Source organism: Carcharhinus amblyrhynchos, chromosome 15, assembly GCF_965287045.1.
Source record: "Carcharhinus amblyrhynchos chromosome 15, sCarAmb.v2.hapA, whole genome shotgun sequence".
NCBI classification, from domain to species: domain Eukaryota; kingdom Metazoa; phylum Chordata; class Chondrichthyes; order Carcharhiniformes; family Carcharhinidae; genus Carcharhinus; species Carcharhinus amblyrhynchos.
In genome coordinates, this window is record NC_137338.1 from 47,526,348 (window position 1) to 47,543,968 (window position 17,621).

The 17,621-nt window shown below is 41.4% G+C and overlaps 1 protein-coding gene across 3 annotated transcripts in view; it reads right to left on the minus strand.

Annotated features, from left to right (window-relative positions):
- Positions 1 to 17,621, minus strand: part of igsf11 (immunoglobulin superfamily member 11) — a 272,948-nt gene that overhangs the window by 126,636 nt on the left and 128,691 nt on the right. For all 3 annotated transcript variants that reach the window (XM_080203904.1, XM_080203902.1, XM_080203903.1), the window contains 2 exons: positions 14,753 to 14,916; positions 8,372 to 8,579 (listed from right to left, as the gene is read on the minus strand). In XM_080203904.1, coding sequence (XP_080060030.1) covers positions 8,372 to 8,579; positions 14,753 to 14,916 — 372 coding nt within the window. The remainder of the gene's footprint in view (positions 1 to 8,371; positions 8,580 to 14,752; positions 14,917 to 17,621) is intronic.

Genomic DNA, 17,621 nt, shown 5'->3' on the forward strand with positions numbered 1-17,621 from the left:
AGTAATGAGTGAACAGGATTAGTGGGAGTTGGGATAAGGGCAGCAGAATTTCATGAAGGATGGCACATAAGAGATTGGCCATCAGAGCATTGAAATAGTTGCGTGTAGAGATAACAAAAGAAAGATGATGATTTCAGCAGAAGATGGGCCAAGACAGATGGAAATGTAGAATATTCTGAAAGTGGATGTAGGCTTTGTGATGGAGAGGACAATGGGAGTCAGAAATTCAGTTCAGGGTCAAATGGGACACTGGATTCATGAACAGCCTAGTTTAGTCTGACACAATAGCCTGAATGGGATGGTAATGGTGGTTAGAGGTCAGGTTTTGTGGCAGGAACCAAAGCAATAATTTTGGTCTTCCTAATATTTATCCAGGACAGGATGTTAGACGGGAAATAAGAGAGAATTGGAGGTAAAATAGAAGTGAGTGTTACCACATCATACAAGTAGAACCTGACATTATGAGTGGGATTCTCCTAATTTGAGACTAAATGTTGTAGCAGGGAGAGAAACATGGTGTTCCCCCACTATGGTAGCTTTGGAAAACACACCAAATCTTCAACCCCAATGTTATCATTTATGACCCCGAATGTTTTACGCCACATTCCATGGCAGGGCTGGCCTGGATGGCACATTGTCCACCATTGTGTCCAAGTACCAAACTGAAAAGGTGCCCAATATCACTGACTCACCATCGAAGAAAGGTGGACCTCCCAGAAAAAAAGACAGATCTCCAGGCCACTCTAACACTGAAGATAGACCACCTCCAGACCACCTGATCTGGAAGATTCACCTGCAGGTGCTTTACCAACTCACTGTGGTGCTTCAGGGCCCAGGGTCACCATCCTGAACTCTGAAGGCAGCCCCAGCATTGTTCAGATGAATCCCATCATCTGTACGCCAAATTGTTCCAAATATATTTCATGACAGCAGGTGCTCCCACTGGCATTGCGGAGAATCTGATGTGGGGAAGGGGAGCTTCACCTGCATCCCATTTAAGGATGCAAATGAAGTCCTCTGGCAGGTTTTCTGACCCACCATAGTGGGCACCAGCAAGAGGTCCTTCTGTAAATTCACACTGGATAAAACTAGTTTCTGGCCCTCCCACTATCTTCTCCCACCATCAGTGGCAGGTGCTTGGGAGAATTCTGCCTTACGATTTCAAAGTGGGCCTTTACAAAACCCGCATATCCTAGGTAACTTTGTTATATCTGTAGCACTTGTTCAGGATAAAAGACCAGGAAATGAAAGCACGTGGGTTTTGGGTGTAACAACAGAACAGCTTTATCAGATAACTGTTCACTCCACAATGGCTGGATCTGGACTGAGTAAAGCCTGCAAAGTAGTCAATGACATCACAGACTGAACAAAGGAACTATGCATTGCACAATAACTAACATATAACAATCACATCAAATATTTTTTGAATACTACCCAGTGTTTTTCCTTAGGTTTAACAGTTCATCTCAGCTTGCTGGATTCAATTTACTTCTCATCCCTTTGAGACTGCTTTACTTGTACTTAAAGGCTAGGTTAGTGGCTCTCCCTTCTTCTCAAATCAAATATCAAATTCAATCACATTATGGTCATTATTCCCAAGATGTCCCTTTACTGTCAGATTGATATCTAATTCTGGCTCATAACACATCAGTAAATCCAGTATGGCCAATTGCTTTGCCAGTTCTAATACATATTGTTCTAGGGAATTGTTCCAAATGCATTCTAGAAATCCATTGCTTTTATGATTTGAGCTTTTAAAGTCCACCAGTCTCTGAAAATTAAAGTGTCCCAATAATCATTTTTTTCTATACTTCCTTGTTCTCTGTATTTGTGCAGTCCGTCACTGCCACTCTGCTTTCAGGAGGGCCAGTGATTTTCAACTGTGCGCTACAGGTAGGGTGCAAGTGTGCTGTGGCCGCAGGGTAGATCACAAGTCCCGACTTTATTTTATTTCTCTCTCTGTCAATTCCTGAAGGCTTGGCTCCAATGACACCATAGCAGCTATAGCTAATGGATTCAACCTCAATTAACACAAACAACATAATCAGGTGGAAAGGATGGAAGTGGTGCAGAGAAAATCCCAGTAGGTCAGAGAAATTTTAAACAATTAGGGATTTAAGGCACTAATCAAACAATTGACACCAAGTGAAATGGCCTCAGATCAGACTAACAGTTTAACAGGGAAACTGTCTGCATATAGGCATATAAGAATGAGATTTGAACAAATATTTATGATTGAACGTGTATTTTGAAAAGTATTAACTGTATTTTATAAAAATAATTGTGCACTTCAGCCAAGAGCAGCTGTTGCGGGGGATGATGAGCTAAAGCCTTAGCAGACAGAATCACATTCTTGGGAACCACGAACCTCAGAATATGCACGTTCTTATCAGTGAAAGTTGCTGGCATTACGGTTCTCAGGGCTACTTATGAATAGAGGTCTTCACATGATCCAGATAAGAAAGGTCTCTTCTTAGATGTGAGAATGTACATCTGTCTCATTTGGCCAGCGATAGCAGGAGTGGGTGGGAACCTTAACTTTGACCTTTGTAGCTAAGCATTGGGAATTACCAGACAACAGAGGAAGAAGCAGCAATAGGGGGAGGAAGCATCCAGATTCTACGGACCAATAAAATCCCACGATGTCAGAAGATAGAACGCAATTGGCTAAAGTATGTAGCAAGTGTTATTAATGATTGATTTATATTGAAGATGATTGGTTCACAACTAATGAAAGGTGAGAGAGTTTGATATGAAAAATGTATAATTGATCAGTTGATCAATTGGGACAGCACAGTAGTTAACACAGCTGCCTCACAGTGCCAGTGACTCAGGTTCAATTACAGCCGTGGGTCACTGTCTGTGTGGAGTTTGCACATTGCGTGGGTTTCCTCTAGGTGCTCTGGTTTCCTCCCACAGTCCAAAGATGTGCGGGTTAGATTGACTGGCCTGTTAAATTGATCCGAGTGTCCGGGGATTAGCAGGGTAAATATCTGGGATTATGGGTTTAAAGCATGGGTGGGATTGAAGACGGTGCAGGCTCAATGAACTGAATGGCTTCCTTCTGCAGTGTAGGGATTCTATGATTTGTGCATTGTAACCTCAGAGTGAGTGGCATTGGAATGCTGAGAGCTTCTCTTGTAGTAAGGCACCAGACTGCCCCCAGTGCTCATTCTCCCATCGTTAAAGATATGTCTTTAAATTGGGACACTGGCTTTCGTGAGTCTTTGTATGGGCTGAAGTTATGGTGATATGTAGCCTCCAGAGAATCCTACAACAGAAGGGAAAGGAAAAAGGAAGGGAAAGAAATTGGAGCTGAAGAACAGCATATTGCTCCAGAAGCTCCAGGCCGCGAGGTCTTTGTTGGTGACTTCGGAACGGAAGCTGCCAAAGGAGAACTGGAATGAGCTTTCAACGATTGTGGCCCTTTAAGGAATGTGTGGATAGCATGGAACCCTCCAGGTTTCACTTCTGTGGAGTTTGAAGACCCCAGAGGTGCAGAGGATGCTTTTCGGGAATGGACATCAAGATTGACAGAGGTTGAGAAATTCTGGGCTTATTTGGAATGATTGTGGGGTTTTGTTCATCTCTACATACACGTGGATTACACACATGTTTCACACCTTTTAAAACATTTACTTCCTGAGTCATTCAAGATTTTCAATCCCACCTGTTAAAACATGAGCTGTGTAACTCTCAGATGTGGATGGAAAGTGGCAGAATCAGAAAATAATCATTAAGGGGGCTGAAAGCACTCAAGGAGGACCAATTTAAAATCATGTCTTGTGCCAGTTAATTTTAGTTCTGATTCACTCGAGCATTTGTTGGCATGTACAAAATACCAATTGATAACAGGGCAAGTTCTGCACAATCACATTTACAGAACATATCCAGAGCTAGAATGACCTCCAAACATCCCCTGAACCCCTTAGCTGTATTTTTGGAGGTGCCACTTTAAAACGTTTCAGGACAACTTGAATTAATAATCAAATTCACAGGCCTCATCATTTCCCAATTTCATGGATATTAACCTGCCCATTTAAGCTAGCAGCATTACAGCTTCCTCGCTCTGGAAACGATGAATAACATGGGGCACGCCAGCATTTTAACAGTGGAAGGAAATATTTTTGTGCCAAAAGCAAAATACTGCAGATACTGGACATCGGAAATAGAAACAAAAAATGCTGGAAGTACTTAGCAGGCGGACAGCATCTGTGGAGATGGAGAAACAGAGTTAATGTTCCAGGTTGGTGGCATTTCATCAGGACACAAAGAAAGGTCATCAAACTGAAATGTTAGTTCTGTTTCTCTCTATCCTTGCAGTCATATCCAGCATACTCTCTTTTTATTTTTGTTCCAGTTTTTCAGTGGGGATGGGGTTGTGTGATTACCTTGCGCCCAATCGAATTGAGACAGACAGGGTATAAATTTCATACTGCCTGTTCATATCAATGATTGTAACACGCAGCTTAGGGGGGGAACATGTTGCTGACCTGCTAGTTACACTCAGCAGAAGGACATGGTTTGAGTGGGGCTAGCAAATAGGACGGTCTCATTCCCATTTAAGATGCAGATCAAGGGAGCATCGTTACACCAGCTCTCAAAGCTGAAGCTGGGATTGCAGGTCCCGTTTCAAGAGACGTCAGTCCCTCACTCCACTGAGGTCTAAGTCCTGATCTCCAATTTGAGGAAGCCGTTCAAGATCAAGGCCTTGATCAAGGTCTTTCTCCATCAAAACTACTAACCTTTAGAAAGTTCTCAGACCATCCCAATTACCAGCCCAGACCAGCAATGCACGGGGTTATGGGGATAGGGCCTGGGTAGGATTGCAGTCGGTACAGACTCGATGGGCTGAATGGCCTCCTTCTGCACAGTAGGATTCTACAATTCTATTTTAATAAATTCTTGATAAGGCAGTTGAAACAGAAAGATATTATGAATAGTAGAGCAACAGGGCCCTGGCCATCTGACCACTTCTTAATTGACCCGGAATTTTTAGTTCCATTTTACATGCATCCATTCCACAGAAAAATGTTACTACTGTTCACATAGCACAACAAAGTTATTAATTGGTTGTTGCTAAACAATCTATACGCTTGTTCTATGGAGCTCCCTCATTAACTGGCAGGGTTCAGTAAAACTACTTGCATTTCTTTGTATTAAATTTGACACGTTTAGAGAGATTCTGCTTCACTGAATTGCAGTGTGTCAAGTAATGTCTTGAAGATTAAAGAATCATGAATTTTTAAAACTCCCAAACCAGTTAACTATTTTATCTCTTTCGTTTTTCCTCCCACTTCCCAATAAAAAAAAACCTTAATCCACAGTGTGAACAGGTGTAAACAGAATCAAAACAGCTGCACATGCTGAAACAAATTCGAAAAAGTGCTCAAAACTATCAGCTATATTCATGGAGACAGTGGGTCAAAAAAAGTGGGTGTGTCGTGGAACTGTTTGTCTCACTGAAGCATGTCATGTTACTGAAAAGGTTGGGAACCATTGCTTTAGACAACTCCCACCCATCTTTTTGCAGTTAATAGCTTTAAATATTGTGCTTTCATTTTTTGAGTCAGTTTTAAATACCTCCTTATTACTGCTGTAATTCTTCCAATTAATCGATATTGCTACTCCTCTTTTCTCAATATTGTGTCCTTTCTAAAGATGCTATGGCCTGAATTAAATGGATGATAAGCATGCCCTAATTGTAGCCATGTCTCTGTTTGCAATAAGCCTGATTTGCCAGCAACCACCTGCTACTCATGAGAGGTTCCTTCGGAGAGTTAGCTCTTAATTTCATTTTCCCCACATGTAATGGAGAAGCTAAGTGAGGGATTCCTGAACAAAATGGTGCAAGAATTTTACAAAAACCTACAGGTAGCTTCAAGAAATTAGAAGCCTACAATGCAATTTCATCTTCACCAACTTCCCTTTCATAGAAAGTATGCATATCATTGAACTGGTGCAGATATCTGTGCCAGTTCTAGAACCTGAAAGAGAATAGAACCCATGGGAAGTGGGATGGTTAGTGGCTTCACGCCTTGATTCCTTCATTTACATTTTTCTGCCATGGATCAGGGGCTGCTTTAGACAGATCGGAGACTTGTTGGAATTTCTGACATAGCAGATTTGGAGCAGAAACCTGGCAGATATAGAGTCTGTTCCAAATTCTTACTTGCAGCCATCTCTAATTCTGAAGCTGACAAAACTAGGGAGAAGCAAAAAAAAACTGAGCTGAGGGTTTATGGTGATCAATAGTCACAGAATCATTCACAAGAACATAAGCTTTGTTCAAAATTGCAATGTTTTAAACTTAAGTCTTAATGAAATAGTATTTACATGTGTATGCTAACAGAATGTCTGCACGTCCACTCCTTTTGTGTGTATACTAGCACAATTCTCTCACTATTAGATTGTGTTTGAGTGATTGATCTATAATACCATTGAATCTACTTAAGCAAGCTCACAGAAATAAAAACATAAGCATGTGAAATATTTACAATTTCATGTCTGTTAATCAAAAATAAAAAGAGGGAAAGGAGGAAAAAGATCTTCCATCTAAAATCAGTACCTTTCATAACTTCAGGATGTCCAATTTAGTATATCGGAGGTAAAACCACTGTTGTTTATTAAGAATACGTGGCAACCAATTTATATTCAGCAAGATAGCACAAACAGCAAGAGATAAACGGTCAGAGGTTTTTTTTTTAAATGATGTTGGTTGAGAAAATGGGATTGCTGAATTTATGTTTGGGACCCAGGTGGTAAATATGTCAGAGTATTTCTCAGGGAACTCTAATCAGTTCCTTCACATTTTAGAGAAATTGTCAATAGCAAATGAAGACCATTGGAAAAAAAATGAATCCATAAATTACAAAGATGTCTTCTTTCAAACATATTGCCCATCAGTTGTGATTGCATTAGGTTCAAAACAATAATGGTATTTTATCTACTAATGCTAGAGGTAAATTGCACATTAAAATGGATCTGCAATTACTTCACAATAGGGGAACATGCAAGCATCCATCCAAACCGCTAAAGCATCAGAGAGGTTATAGCTGGGTTTTTGATGTCATATACAATTCATAGATTTTACACCAGTTGTGAATGCATTTTCTGCATATTTGACTTTTGACCCAGAAATATTTGATCATCACTAATATTCAAAGTGAAGGTAGTTAAGAGAAAGCAGTTGCCATTTTAACCACAGTTCCCATTTTTGTCTCAAGCTGCTGAATTCCTCTCTTAGTGAGATATTATAGTAAAGCAAGATTTCTGCTCATTTGTTTAGCAAATGCAAATCCCCCAAGCAAGGCAACAATTTGTTCAGCTTTTTTTCTGGGTCAAGGGTCATTTGGCATGCAGAGACAAGATGGAGCCAGTGTCAAGCTGGAAATTAAACTACTGCTGTACCAGATGGTTAGAGATGAAGGAGAAGGATCCTGGGCAACATTTAAGAGACAAGAGGTGTTTTTCTTGGCTGTCTTTAAACAAACCAGAGCCATTATCACCACCTACAAGTCTTGTGCCCCATTTTACCAGGTAGCTCCACACTGTGATAGTAAGAGGCAATCAACAAGAAAACCCAGCAGGAACATAAGCCTCTTTGCACCCATCAATATTTAAATATAGCAGCAGATAGGAAGAGGTATACTCAAGGACAAGCTATGGGAAGTCTAGCTTGAGGCAAAAATGCAGCATAGGCATTCTTTCCCAAATGTTGTTCCCTTTCTGCCACTATCCCTCTCAGTTTCTGGCAAGATATTTAATACCTTTCCAAATTATGTAAACTGTATTCTTTACTTTTGCTCATCATTTTTTATATTTCATAGACACAGGAGTCAACATGTTTCATAACATTCAGCTTTGGTTCCATTATTTGAAATATGATAGCGCTTAGATTACAAAATATAAAAGTGTGATTCAACAACACCTTGACAAACATTACATTATAAACGCACTATTAAGTGAACTTGATAAACCAATGTTACACAGCTGAATTTGAACACAATTTTGTACTGTGGATTGATTTAAAGTGAAAATAGGATTGAAAATGGCAGTCTTAATTTGACCTATAACCCTTAAAAGCCAATTTAAAAAATAAACTTTCAAGTTCTCTATATAACTTCAATTTGACCATTGATTCTACTGTTTAAGGATCTCATAATCTGCAGCGTTTCATCTCTTCAGATGATTGAACAACCATGTAACAGGGGAGATCAATTGAAAGCAAGACAAGTCATACTGTAGCGTGAACAGCTTCAAGGTAATTGGAGGCAATAACACTCAGAAGCAAAACGACAAAGTTTTATCTGATGGATGGCATACAATATCATAATCATTTAAAAGATGGCAGAAGAGTAAATAATTATACCTAATACAGACAACCCAAGTATACCGATGTTCCTCTCTCCTCTGTCAGGCAGGTTGTTCACCAAACACTGGTACGTCCCCGTGTCTGACCGCTGTGTGTTATTAATGAAGATGGAGGCACTTGTGCTGGGCATGGTGGTGACAAAACCCACACGGGAATTAAATTGGGTGGCTCCACTAATTACCTGCCCTCCCTGGTACAAAATTACCTGCGACAAAAGAAAACAAGAAGAGGAAAAATAAATACATTTAGCTTAAACTAAAACATAGCACAGAGTCATAGATGTTTATAGCATATAAACAGGCCCTTCGGCCCAACTTATCCATGCTGTCCTTTTTTTAAAACTCCTAAGCTCATCCCAATTAAATTCAGTAACATTTCATTCTATGACAAAATTTTATATTTAAACACCATTGACCACAGCATCAATGCTGTTATGTAGCAGTATAATTGCACTGAGTTCAACAACACAAGGGGTCCAATTGTGCAGGACTCCAAAAGAGATGGCAATTGAGACCCCAACATGTCCAGCGATGGTTTGCTTGGTCAAAATCTTTATAATAATTTCAGAATTTCACCAATCCAATTAATTGTCAGGGAATGTATACTTCCTGTCAGGCTGAAAATCCCCAATAGGAGCTTAACCATTTCAATTGCAATTCTACAATCTTGATGCTTTTTTCCTTTATTACTGGAGCTATAACTGAATTGTATATAATGTACAGCACAGATGCGAGTTTTTAAATGGAAAATGGTCATGGCTCATATGCAGGCTGCACACGATATTTATTGTCAAAATCATGATGGTCTCTGACACCAAGCTCTATTAACAGTAGGAGTGTGCACACCAGTGAACCCAAACACTCCATAAAACATTTAGAGTATTAAAAACAGACTGTACGCGTTTTTTAAAATGTAGTACAGTAGCTTAACATATCTTAGTGCAGAAAAGGTGTGAAGGAATTCAGCATACCCTTACACACAGGGGATTTAATTCAGAACAGCCCTGATTACCCACCCATAAACAGAAAGACATTTTGATTCCCGCCCCTTTTTCACTGTTGCCGTGTTTTCCCCGCGAACTCAGTTTTGGAGCAATCCAATCTTCCTTAAATAATCCAACAGCAAACTTGAGATCAGAGAGTTAGTTTATTTGATACACTCAAAAGGTGAGAAGGGGTTTCACAACATAGCCCCCAGCACATTCACACAATAAGTGAGGCATGGGGAAGAAAGAGGTTCAGAGCAAAGACCACAAACAAAATAAGAATAATCATTCTGAGTCCAGAATCAGAAGTCCAATGATTTATTCCTTAAGAGAGATTAACAGCTGAAACTGATGCATTGTGATCCACAACATGGATCCCAGTGTCCAGCATTGGGAACATAATTTCCATACCGTAGCATGTCATTACCAGGCCTCCACACCCAGGTCATTCCCTTCCCTGCTCGTAAGAAAGTCCATTCACATCAGCATGAGGGCAGAACGGTGCGAAACCCGACTAATCTCCTAATATGTGCAGCTGGTAAACAGAGCTCACAGAAAAACTCAGATGAGTCTATCACTCAGGATAGTAGAAGAGGGTCACAGCTGGACATTGCCCTGGTGCATTTGTGCCCAGGCAAAGCTGGGGGCAGCGGTTGTATTTTTTTTTCTTTTCTTGGGAAGGGGTTTTTCCAGGTGAACTAATGTGCACTGGGGTGGCCTTCAGAAATGACGTCCCAATCTTCAAACAACTAAGTCGCTGGTGGGACGGGCTCAATCAACCAGCATGACGGTGTGGGACTTACCCCTTGCCGTGTCCCAAACTGGAGAAAAACAGCTCTTCAACGCTGCTTTCCCCACCACTTGTCACCCTTTGCCAAATTCAGGGAAAATTCTGCTAATTGTCTATGTAGGCCAGAGTTCAGCCTTCAAAGTGTAAAAGGGTTTTTGCACATTTCCTTGGAATTTGATTTTTGTAGTCACAGAAGGCATAAGCAATCCTTTGGGGTAACAACATCCTTATTGTTTTCTGAAGGATAGTAATTCCTTTTGTGTGAGTCATAGCTACTGAGACTTCAGTATAAAGTCTTTAACCATTTTAAAAAATAATAATTTTATGAAGTAGCCAAGACGATATTTATTTTACCCTTTATGTTTCTTCGGCATAACAACACTTAGAAAAACTTCAAATTCTTCAAATACAAAATAGCTGTTGGATGGATGGGAATTACTGCTGAAAACAACAGGATTTCTAGTATGTTTGCAGAACATGGTGTAGCTGCTTCCTATAACACCAAGAATGAATCATTATTTGAGGACCGTACGTTTATTAACCCCAGTAACATGATTTCAATCCCAATTAATTACCCATACTCCGATCAATATTTCCCTTCACACTTGCCCCAAAATGACAATGTTAAAAATTTATATGTTGTTCAATTAGAGTAAAGGTGGCACAGTGGTTAGCACTGCTGCCTAACAGTACCAGGGACCCAGGTTCAATTCCCGTCTTGGGTCACTGTGCGGAGTCTGCATGTTCTCCTCGTGGCTGCATGGTTTCCTCTGGGCACTCGGTTTCCTCCCACAGTCCAAAAGACATGCTGGTTAGGTGGATTGGCCATGCTAAATTCTCCCTCAGTGTACCCAAATTGGCGCTGGAGTGTGGCAGCTAAGAGATATTCACAGTAACTTCATTACAGTGTTGATGTAAGTCTATTTGTGACACTAATAAATAAATAATAAGGTAGGGCATCCACAATATGGATTCTGCATATTTGCTTAAGGTGTTTTACTGTCTTTGAATACACCACACAGAGAAGGATGCTTATTCAAAATGGAGATGGATACTTAAATTTACTCTGCTATCAAGCTGAAACATTAGCCCAGGTCTGCCAGTCTCCAGATCGACAGAGACTGAATGTTGCCCCTCCTATAGGGCACCTCAAATCCCACAGCATGATGATTCTGTGGGAACGGCTTGAGAAGTTAATGCTCTCGAATTAAACCCTGTTGAATTACTAGTTCAGCTAGTTGAAAGCGGGATGAACTGATTCACTTTGAATCATAAGCCACAGATCAACCCTGAACCAAATTTCATTATGCATTTAAATGGACAGCATTTCAGTGGACTTGCGTGTAGTTGCTAAAATGTTTCTCCTGGTTGGGAAATCGAAAACATAGGGTCACCATTCAGAATTGGGGTAGGTCATTTCAAACAGAAAGGAGAAGAAATTTCTGCACTCAAAGAATGCAGAAATTCTTTGCTGAATCTTTTGAATTTTCTGTCCCACAGAGCTATGGAAGTTCAGTCAAAATATATTCAAAACCAATGTCAATAGAATCTTCGGGTACGGCGGGAATTCTAGGATATTACAGGAGGATGAAATTAAGATCAGTTGAATGGCATTACAGGCTTAAAGAGCCAAATGACTTGATTCAGTTCCTGGGAGGATTCTCCAGGCCCGCTAGCTCCAATCGCAAATCACAATGGCTCAGAGAATTGGGTGGTGTCAGCACAAAAAAATGGGTTTTTGGCACTAAAAATGGCAGTGCCAATTGGGAGGGTGGGAGCCTGAATATTTAAACTGGCTAGCTAACAAAGACCTTAATGGGCTTCAAGCCCAATTCAAATACATCCCTCTATTCACCTATCTCCCCACTGAGATCTGCAGTAGATGAACTTTCATACAGGTCCAGTAACCCCCAGCAACTAGAGGCACCCTCTCCCCAACGCCACGCAGACATGTTGTTTATCCTACACGATGTGTCACTCAGGTCCCCTTCCCCCTCAGACCCCCACTCAGTCTCCCTTTAGACTGCGTGGCTTGGCAGTGCCAACCATGCACTTCCCCCGGCACTAACACCCTGGCCTGGTGCCTTAGGCCTCAAGGGGGCTTGAAGATGGAGGTCCACTGGCCATTTACCCCATTGCCAGGCTACAGGAGAAGGGTCTGTCAAGGGTCCTGGGAGTTGGGTAGGCTTGGGCTGGGGGAAAGGGGTTGATCTCACCACTCGTCACTGAGATGGGGATGTCATGGCTGGACTGCCCCTTCTAATCCTGGCATAATGGCAGATCATGCCTGGCATGGTGATTTCAGGTAGCCCTGTGATTAATATCTGCATTCCTGCTGTGCAAATTCTGAAGTGGCCAGGTTACTTAAATCTCCATACCCCCGTCACCTGACAGTATTTTAAATCATTGCAGCACTCCATTCTGCAGCAGAGATTTTCCTTTCTTCCTGTCAAAAATTGCAGACCCTTTGAAGTCCTCTGACTGAGAGTGGATGTCAATTTTACCTGGCTAGGCTTCCATTCTTTGAGTGCTATGCACTGAGCCCCAATGTATGCACACAGCTTTGATGTGAAGTTGCTCAGGCTTCCCAGCGAACTGAAATCATTGAAACCCTCTCCATTGCACTCAAAGCCTTTTATCAGTAACAAATGCAACATGCACTGCCTTAAGATTCAATTGTCAGCTCAACAGCTTTTTATCATCCTCCGGCCACCTGTGTTTTTTACTTCCCACAGTTGAATGCACTTCAAGCACCCCATTGATCCTGACTGCAATAGTGAGAGTAAAGCCTGATGACAATTTGTGATATAACTTCCTCTTTGAAGTGTTTGCAAAAGCCCACCAGATGGCCCTTAAAGGGGCCATGCTACCAAAGGAGACCAATTACAGATTAGGTGATCATTTTGCAGAATAGCTCAATTCAGTCCATAAGCGTAATCCTAAGTTTCCAATTGCCTGTCATTTTTATTCTCTACCCGCTTCTCACTCTGACCTACATTGTTCCAATAAAGTTCAATGCAAGTTTGATGAGACACTTTATACCTTCTGGACTCATTGAGTTCAACAATTACAGATCATAACTGGCTCCTATTGGTTTTGGACTGGCATTGCTGGCATGGAACTGCTTTTGTCATATGCAACTTATCCAGACTTGTATTTGTTTCTTCTCTTGACGCATTACCAGCTCCTTTTGCTTTCCATCATGATCAGGGCATGTAATCTTTCTTGCTTTCTGAGCTATCACCAACCTGCTCTTTTGCTGTCCCCCACCCACCCCCAAACCCATCCACTCTCCTATCTCAGTATTTACTTAGAATCTGCTACATGTCAAACTTCTCCAGTTCCAGTGAAAGGCCAGCAACTTGAAATGTTAACTCTGTTTCCCCCTCCATAGTTGATATGGGTATTTCCAACATTTTTTCTGTTTTTTTTTTGATTTCATTGCCTGTCTCAGTTCTGACTGCACCGTTTTTGCAGCTACCCTGACTTCTGATACCACATGGATGCATTGTACTTCGCCAAATCGCCCAAAATGGAGCACCATTTCCACAGAGAATGAGGTCCACCATTTCCATATTGATCCTGCATGAATTTCCACTAAGCTCCCATCGGGGCCATCTTTGACCGCTTCTTCCCTGAAGCAAATATCCAGAGGGGGTAGACCCCATTTCTTGCTCGTCCACATTGAGTGGTTTAGGTTAGCAGTCAATTCCTGGTAAAATATGTTCTAAGTGAAAGTTATAGCTTTTAGCTCCTCGCACACAGGTCTTCTCAAAGTGGAAGCAACCCCAGATTAGACTCATGAGATTTACTCAGGAGAACTGTCAATACAAAAGTTCTGAGTAGCCGAATTTAAAAAAAAACTTCCTAGATTCTGGCCTTGATGAAGCTCATTAGGTTTCCACAGATCTTGCTGCCAGCTATACTAGATCTTCTATATCAGCGTTGACTAACTGTAGAATTTAGTGTGAATAATGAGCAGCACGGTGGCACAGTGGTTAGTGCTGCTGCCTCACAGCAATAGTTAGAGTAAAGCCTGATGACCCAGGTTCAATTCCTGCCTCGGTGACTGTCTGTGTGGTATTTGCATATTACTGCGTGGGCTTCCTCTGAGTGCTCCAGTTTCCTCTCACAGTTCCAAGATTTGTGGATTAGGTTGATTGGCCATGCTAAATTGCCCCTTAGTGTCCCAAGATGTGTAGATCAATGAGGTCAACAGGGTATGTATGTTGTGGAGTTACGGGAATCGGGGCTGGGAGAACTGTTGTTGGTGCAGGCTCATTGGGCCAAATGGCCTCCTTCTGTACTGGGGATTCTACGGTTAAAAGCTCTGCTTTGGGGAGACTCAGCTGAGGGGCTGTTCTGAACTTGAGGAACAAAGTGAAGTAGTAAACTTAAGTTTAAAAAAAGATAAGACCAGTCACAGCCTGTGTAAGACACTATTTCTCTCAGTGCAGTTTTGTAAATTTTCTTTGTGTCAAGAACTTCACCAGCAAGTCATGCACCAGTAAGGATAAACAGAGTGACTTTAACACCAGGGCTGAAGCACTCAGGCAAGTCTAAACTCATCAATTTACGACACAACGTTTTTTAAATAACCAACCTGTTCTGGCTGATTGACATTGGAGAGGGGTGTCACAGTCCAGATGATGTTGAGTTGATTCAGAGCAGCATTTGTATTGAAGGTGCACGGTAGTTCAGCTGTTTGACCTCTGGCAACCTGTACACTCTTGCTACTCATAGTCACCTCTAATGACTCCACCCGACCTGCCAAGAAAAGGTTAATAATATTGAACGGATGCAAATGCAAACAACTAATGCCATTAAAGTGACTGGTGAACATTTTAAACTCGAGTATGGTTTTGCTTATGTGATGCAGATGCAATGAGCTGTTCAAATAGTGAGTGCAAGTTGAATTGGAATGTGTGACAAGCCTGTAACATGATCAAGGAGATCAGATGATACCGCAGCATGACAATTTGTGGTTTGTGAATTCTATCTCAAGCCCACAACCGTGCCGCAGAATAGGACTCGTTATCTATTACAATCTACAAAAGACCAAGATACTTTGTATCAACATAAAAAAGAACTTCCGTAAGCTGGGCTTGCTTCAAAATAGCAGATAGCCTGAAAGAATCAAAGATATTTTTACAATCATGCAATAGTAAGAGATTCTGAGTAGGTGACATGGTTTTCCAATGGATATTTCATGATTAGTAGCTTTACTGAAGGGGGAAGATGACACATTTGAAAACTATTGAGATATTATTCAACACCAAGACATCTGCACATCACAGATCTTTTCCCATCTCAGTGAAGAGCTCAGCATAAGAAATATGTGCTTCAGTAAAGAGGCATTAGGGGAACTGTGCCCAGCCAATACAAGACGACCTGGGGCTGCAGCAAGATTAATTTACACTCGGCACAAAGCTAACTCAGCGAATCAACAGTCCATGTTTCACCCTGGCAGAATTTATATTATATGGACAAATATTGTCAAAACTGTAAATCTCAGACACAGGCTAGGAAATGAGCCCCCAAATGATGATCAACTATCATTCTGTGAACTCCAGGGGAAAGACTGAATGAGATAAAATAAATGACTGCAGATTCACAACAAGCCTTTTTCACAGTTTAGGCAAAGGCCAATTTCACCTCCAGCCCTGGACAAGATCATCTGGCTAAAAGCTTTGTCCATCCAAGAGGGAGGACCGGTCACCCCTAATTTCTATGTTGCAGACTCATTTCAGGTGGCCAAACATTTAGGATACCACTGTCCATGTCTATTATTTGTAGTTAACTGACTCAATAAGGAGAATTTGAGGAATTTATCTCACTTAGCGTAACAGCAAGGCATAGCATGATAAGGATCAATAGGAAAAGGTAGCAACTGAATATCCAGAATGTTTCTGTCTAGATGCAAATGATCTTCACAAAATGCTTGATTTTCTGGAAGTTATCATCATTCATTAACCTTCCCTGCACTGTTCTGGGAAGAGAGTCAGAGAAGAGTCAAATAAACAAATGTATTAAAGGTGACAAGGCATACATCTTAATAGAATGGATAAGGACTCTCTTAATATTTGCAAGTACAGTGGTGAAGGAAAATCGTACAAAGGCACAAGCCTTGACTAGAGTTGACATACAACAGTAAGGATCCTAAAAAAAGTTTCTTATATTACCACAAATAAGGAGTGCAGATTCCAGAGTTGCAGCTGTCCATCGCCTGAAAGATTGGACTCACAGCCTGTGTGTAGATATGATGGCTCTTGAATACACCAAGTTTCAGGCAATAGCCTATTAGCTCTCAGACCTGGACTCCAAAACAATAGGTTTCCTTCACCTCAACCAGAAATAGCAAGGTGGTAATGTCCATGGCCCTTCCCCAATCATCCAACTTCCTTGTGCTCTCTTTCTATAATGGTACCTCCCCCAATAACATTACCTATTTCCCCAAGGGGAGACAATCTGAGCTGGTGAATGAAAATGAAAATGCAAGCAACACAATGTGATTGAAGAGGTACCAGAAGAACATGAAGCAGGATGTAAATCCAGAATCCCTGTGTGGTCTTTCCTGCTGCATCCCATAAACCACACTCACAGCATAATTAACGCATGGAGGGCATCTATTTAAAATGAGCCCATCACTGCCACCTTCTCAGGACTAGTGACCAGTAATAAACATGGCTTAGCAGCAGTTCCCATATACCAAAAATGAAAGATACACAATGAAAACTGCTGTCTACAGTGCCCCTTTAATCTTGCCCTCGGCCATGGAGAGGAGTAAGAGATACAACAAGGATATGGCCTGCTCCTCACACAGCCAACAAGGAAGAAACTTGTGTCCTCTTCCCCATGTACCATCTCTATTATTGTTAAAAGATTTCAACTTAAAAATGGACACAAGATAAGAATATTTCAGTCTGGAGGATTAGGGAACAGAAGGGCAGCAAAGTCTACTGTAATAATCTCGCCGAGGCCAGTCTTTCTTCACCATCGTCCTTTGTTTACAACACGGATAAAGTGCCACTCAGCAGCTACAGTGTGCAGATCAACCCCCAAAACCCTTTGACTACCAACATGAGTGGAGTCAGTTGGTCTTAAACCCCCGTTGCTCCTTCCCTATTGGGCAAGCCTCCACTTGCCTAACAGGGGTGCTTGTACTCTACGAGACCCATGGGGAGAGTGGCTGACAATCTCCCACAGCCATCATAACACCTGCCCCAGCACCTTGCCTTATTTGGACATTGCATCCAAGTTGCTCTTGTGAAAAGATTTGAGCAAATGGAGTGAAGGCTAACATTTAAATGATCTGTCCCAGATGGCATCAGACAACTAATGGCATTTAAGTGTTGCCATCACCAAACTGATGTCATGGTAGGGATTTTGGGCTGTACGTGCAACTGCTTTACTGTTCGAAGTGGTGGTTAAACATAATGTCAAGTCCAAGTTAAGGAACTCTTAACCCCATG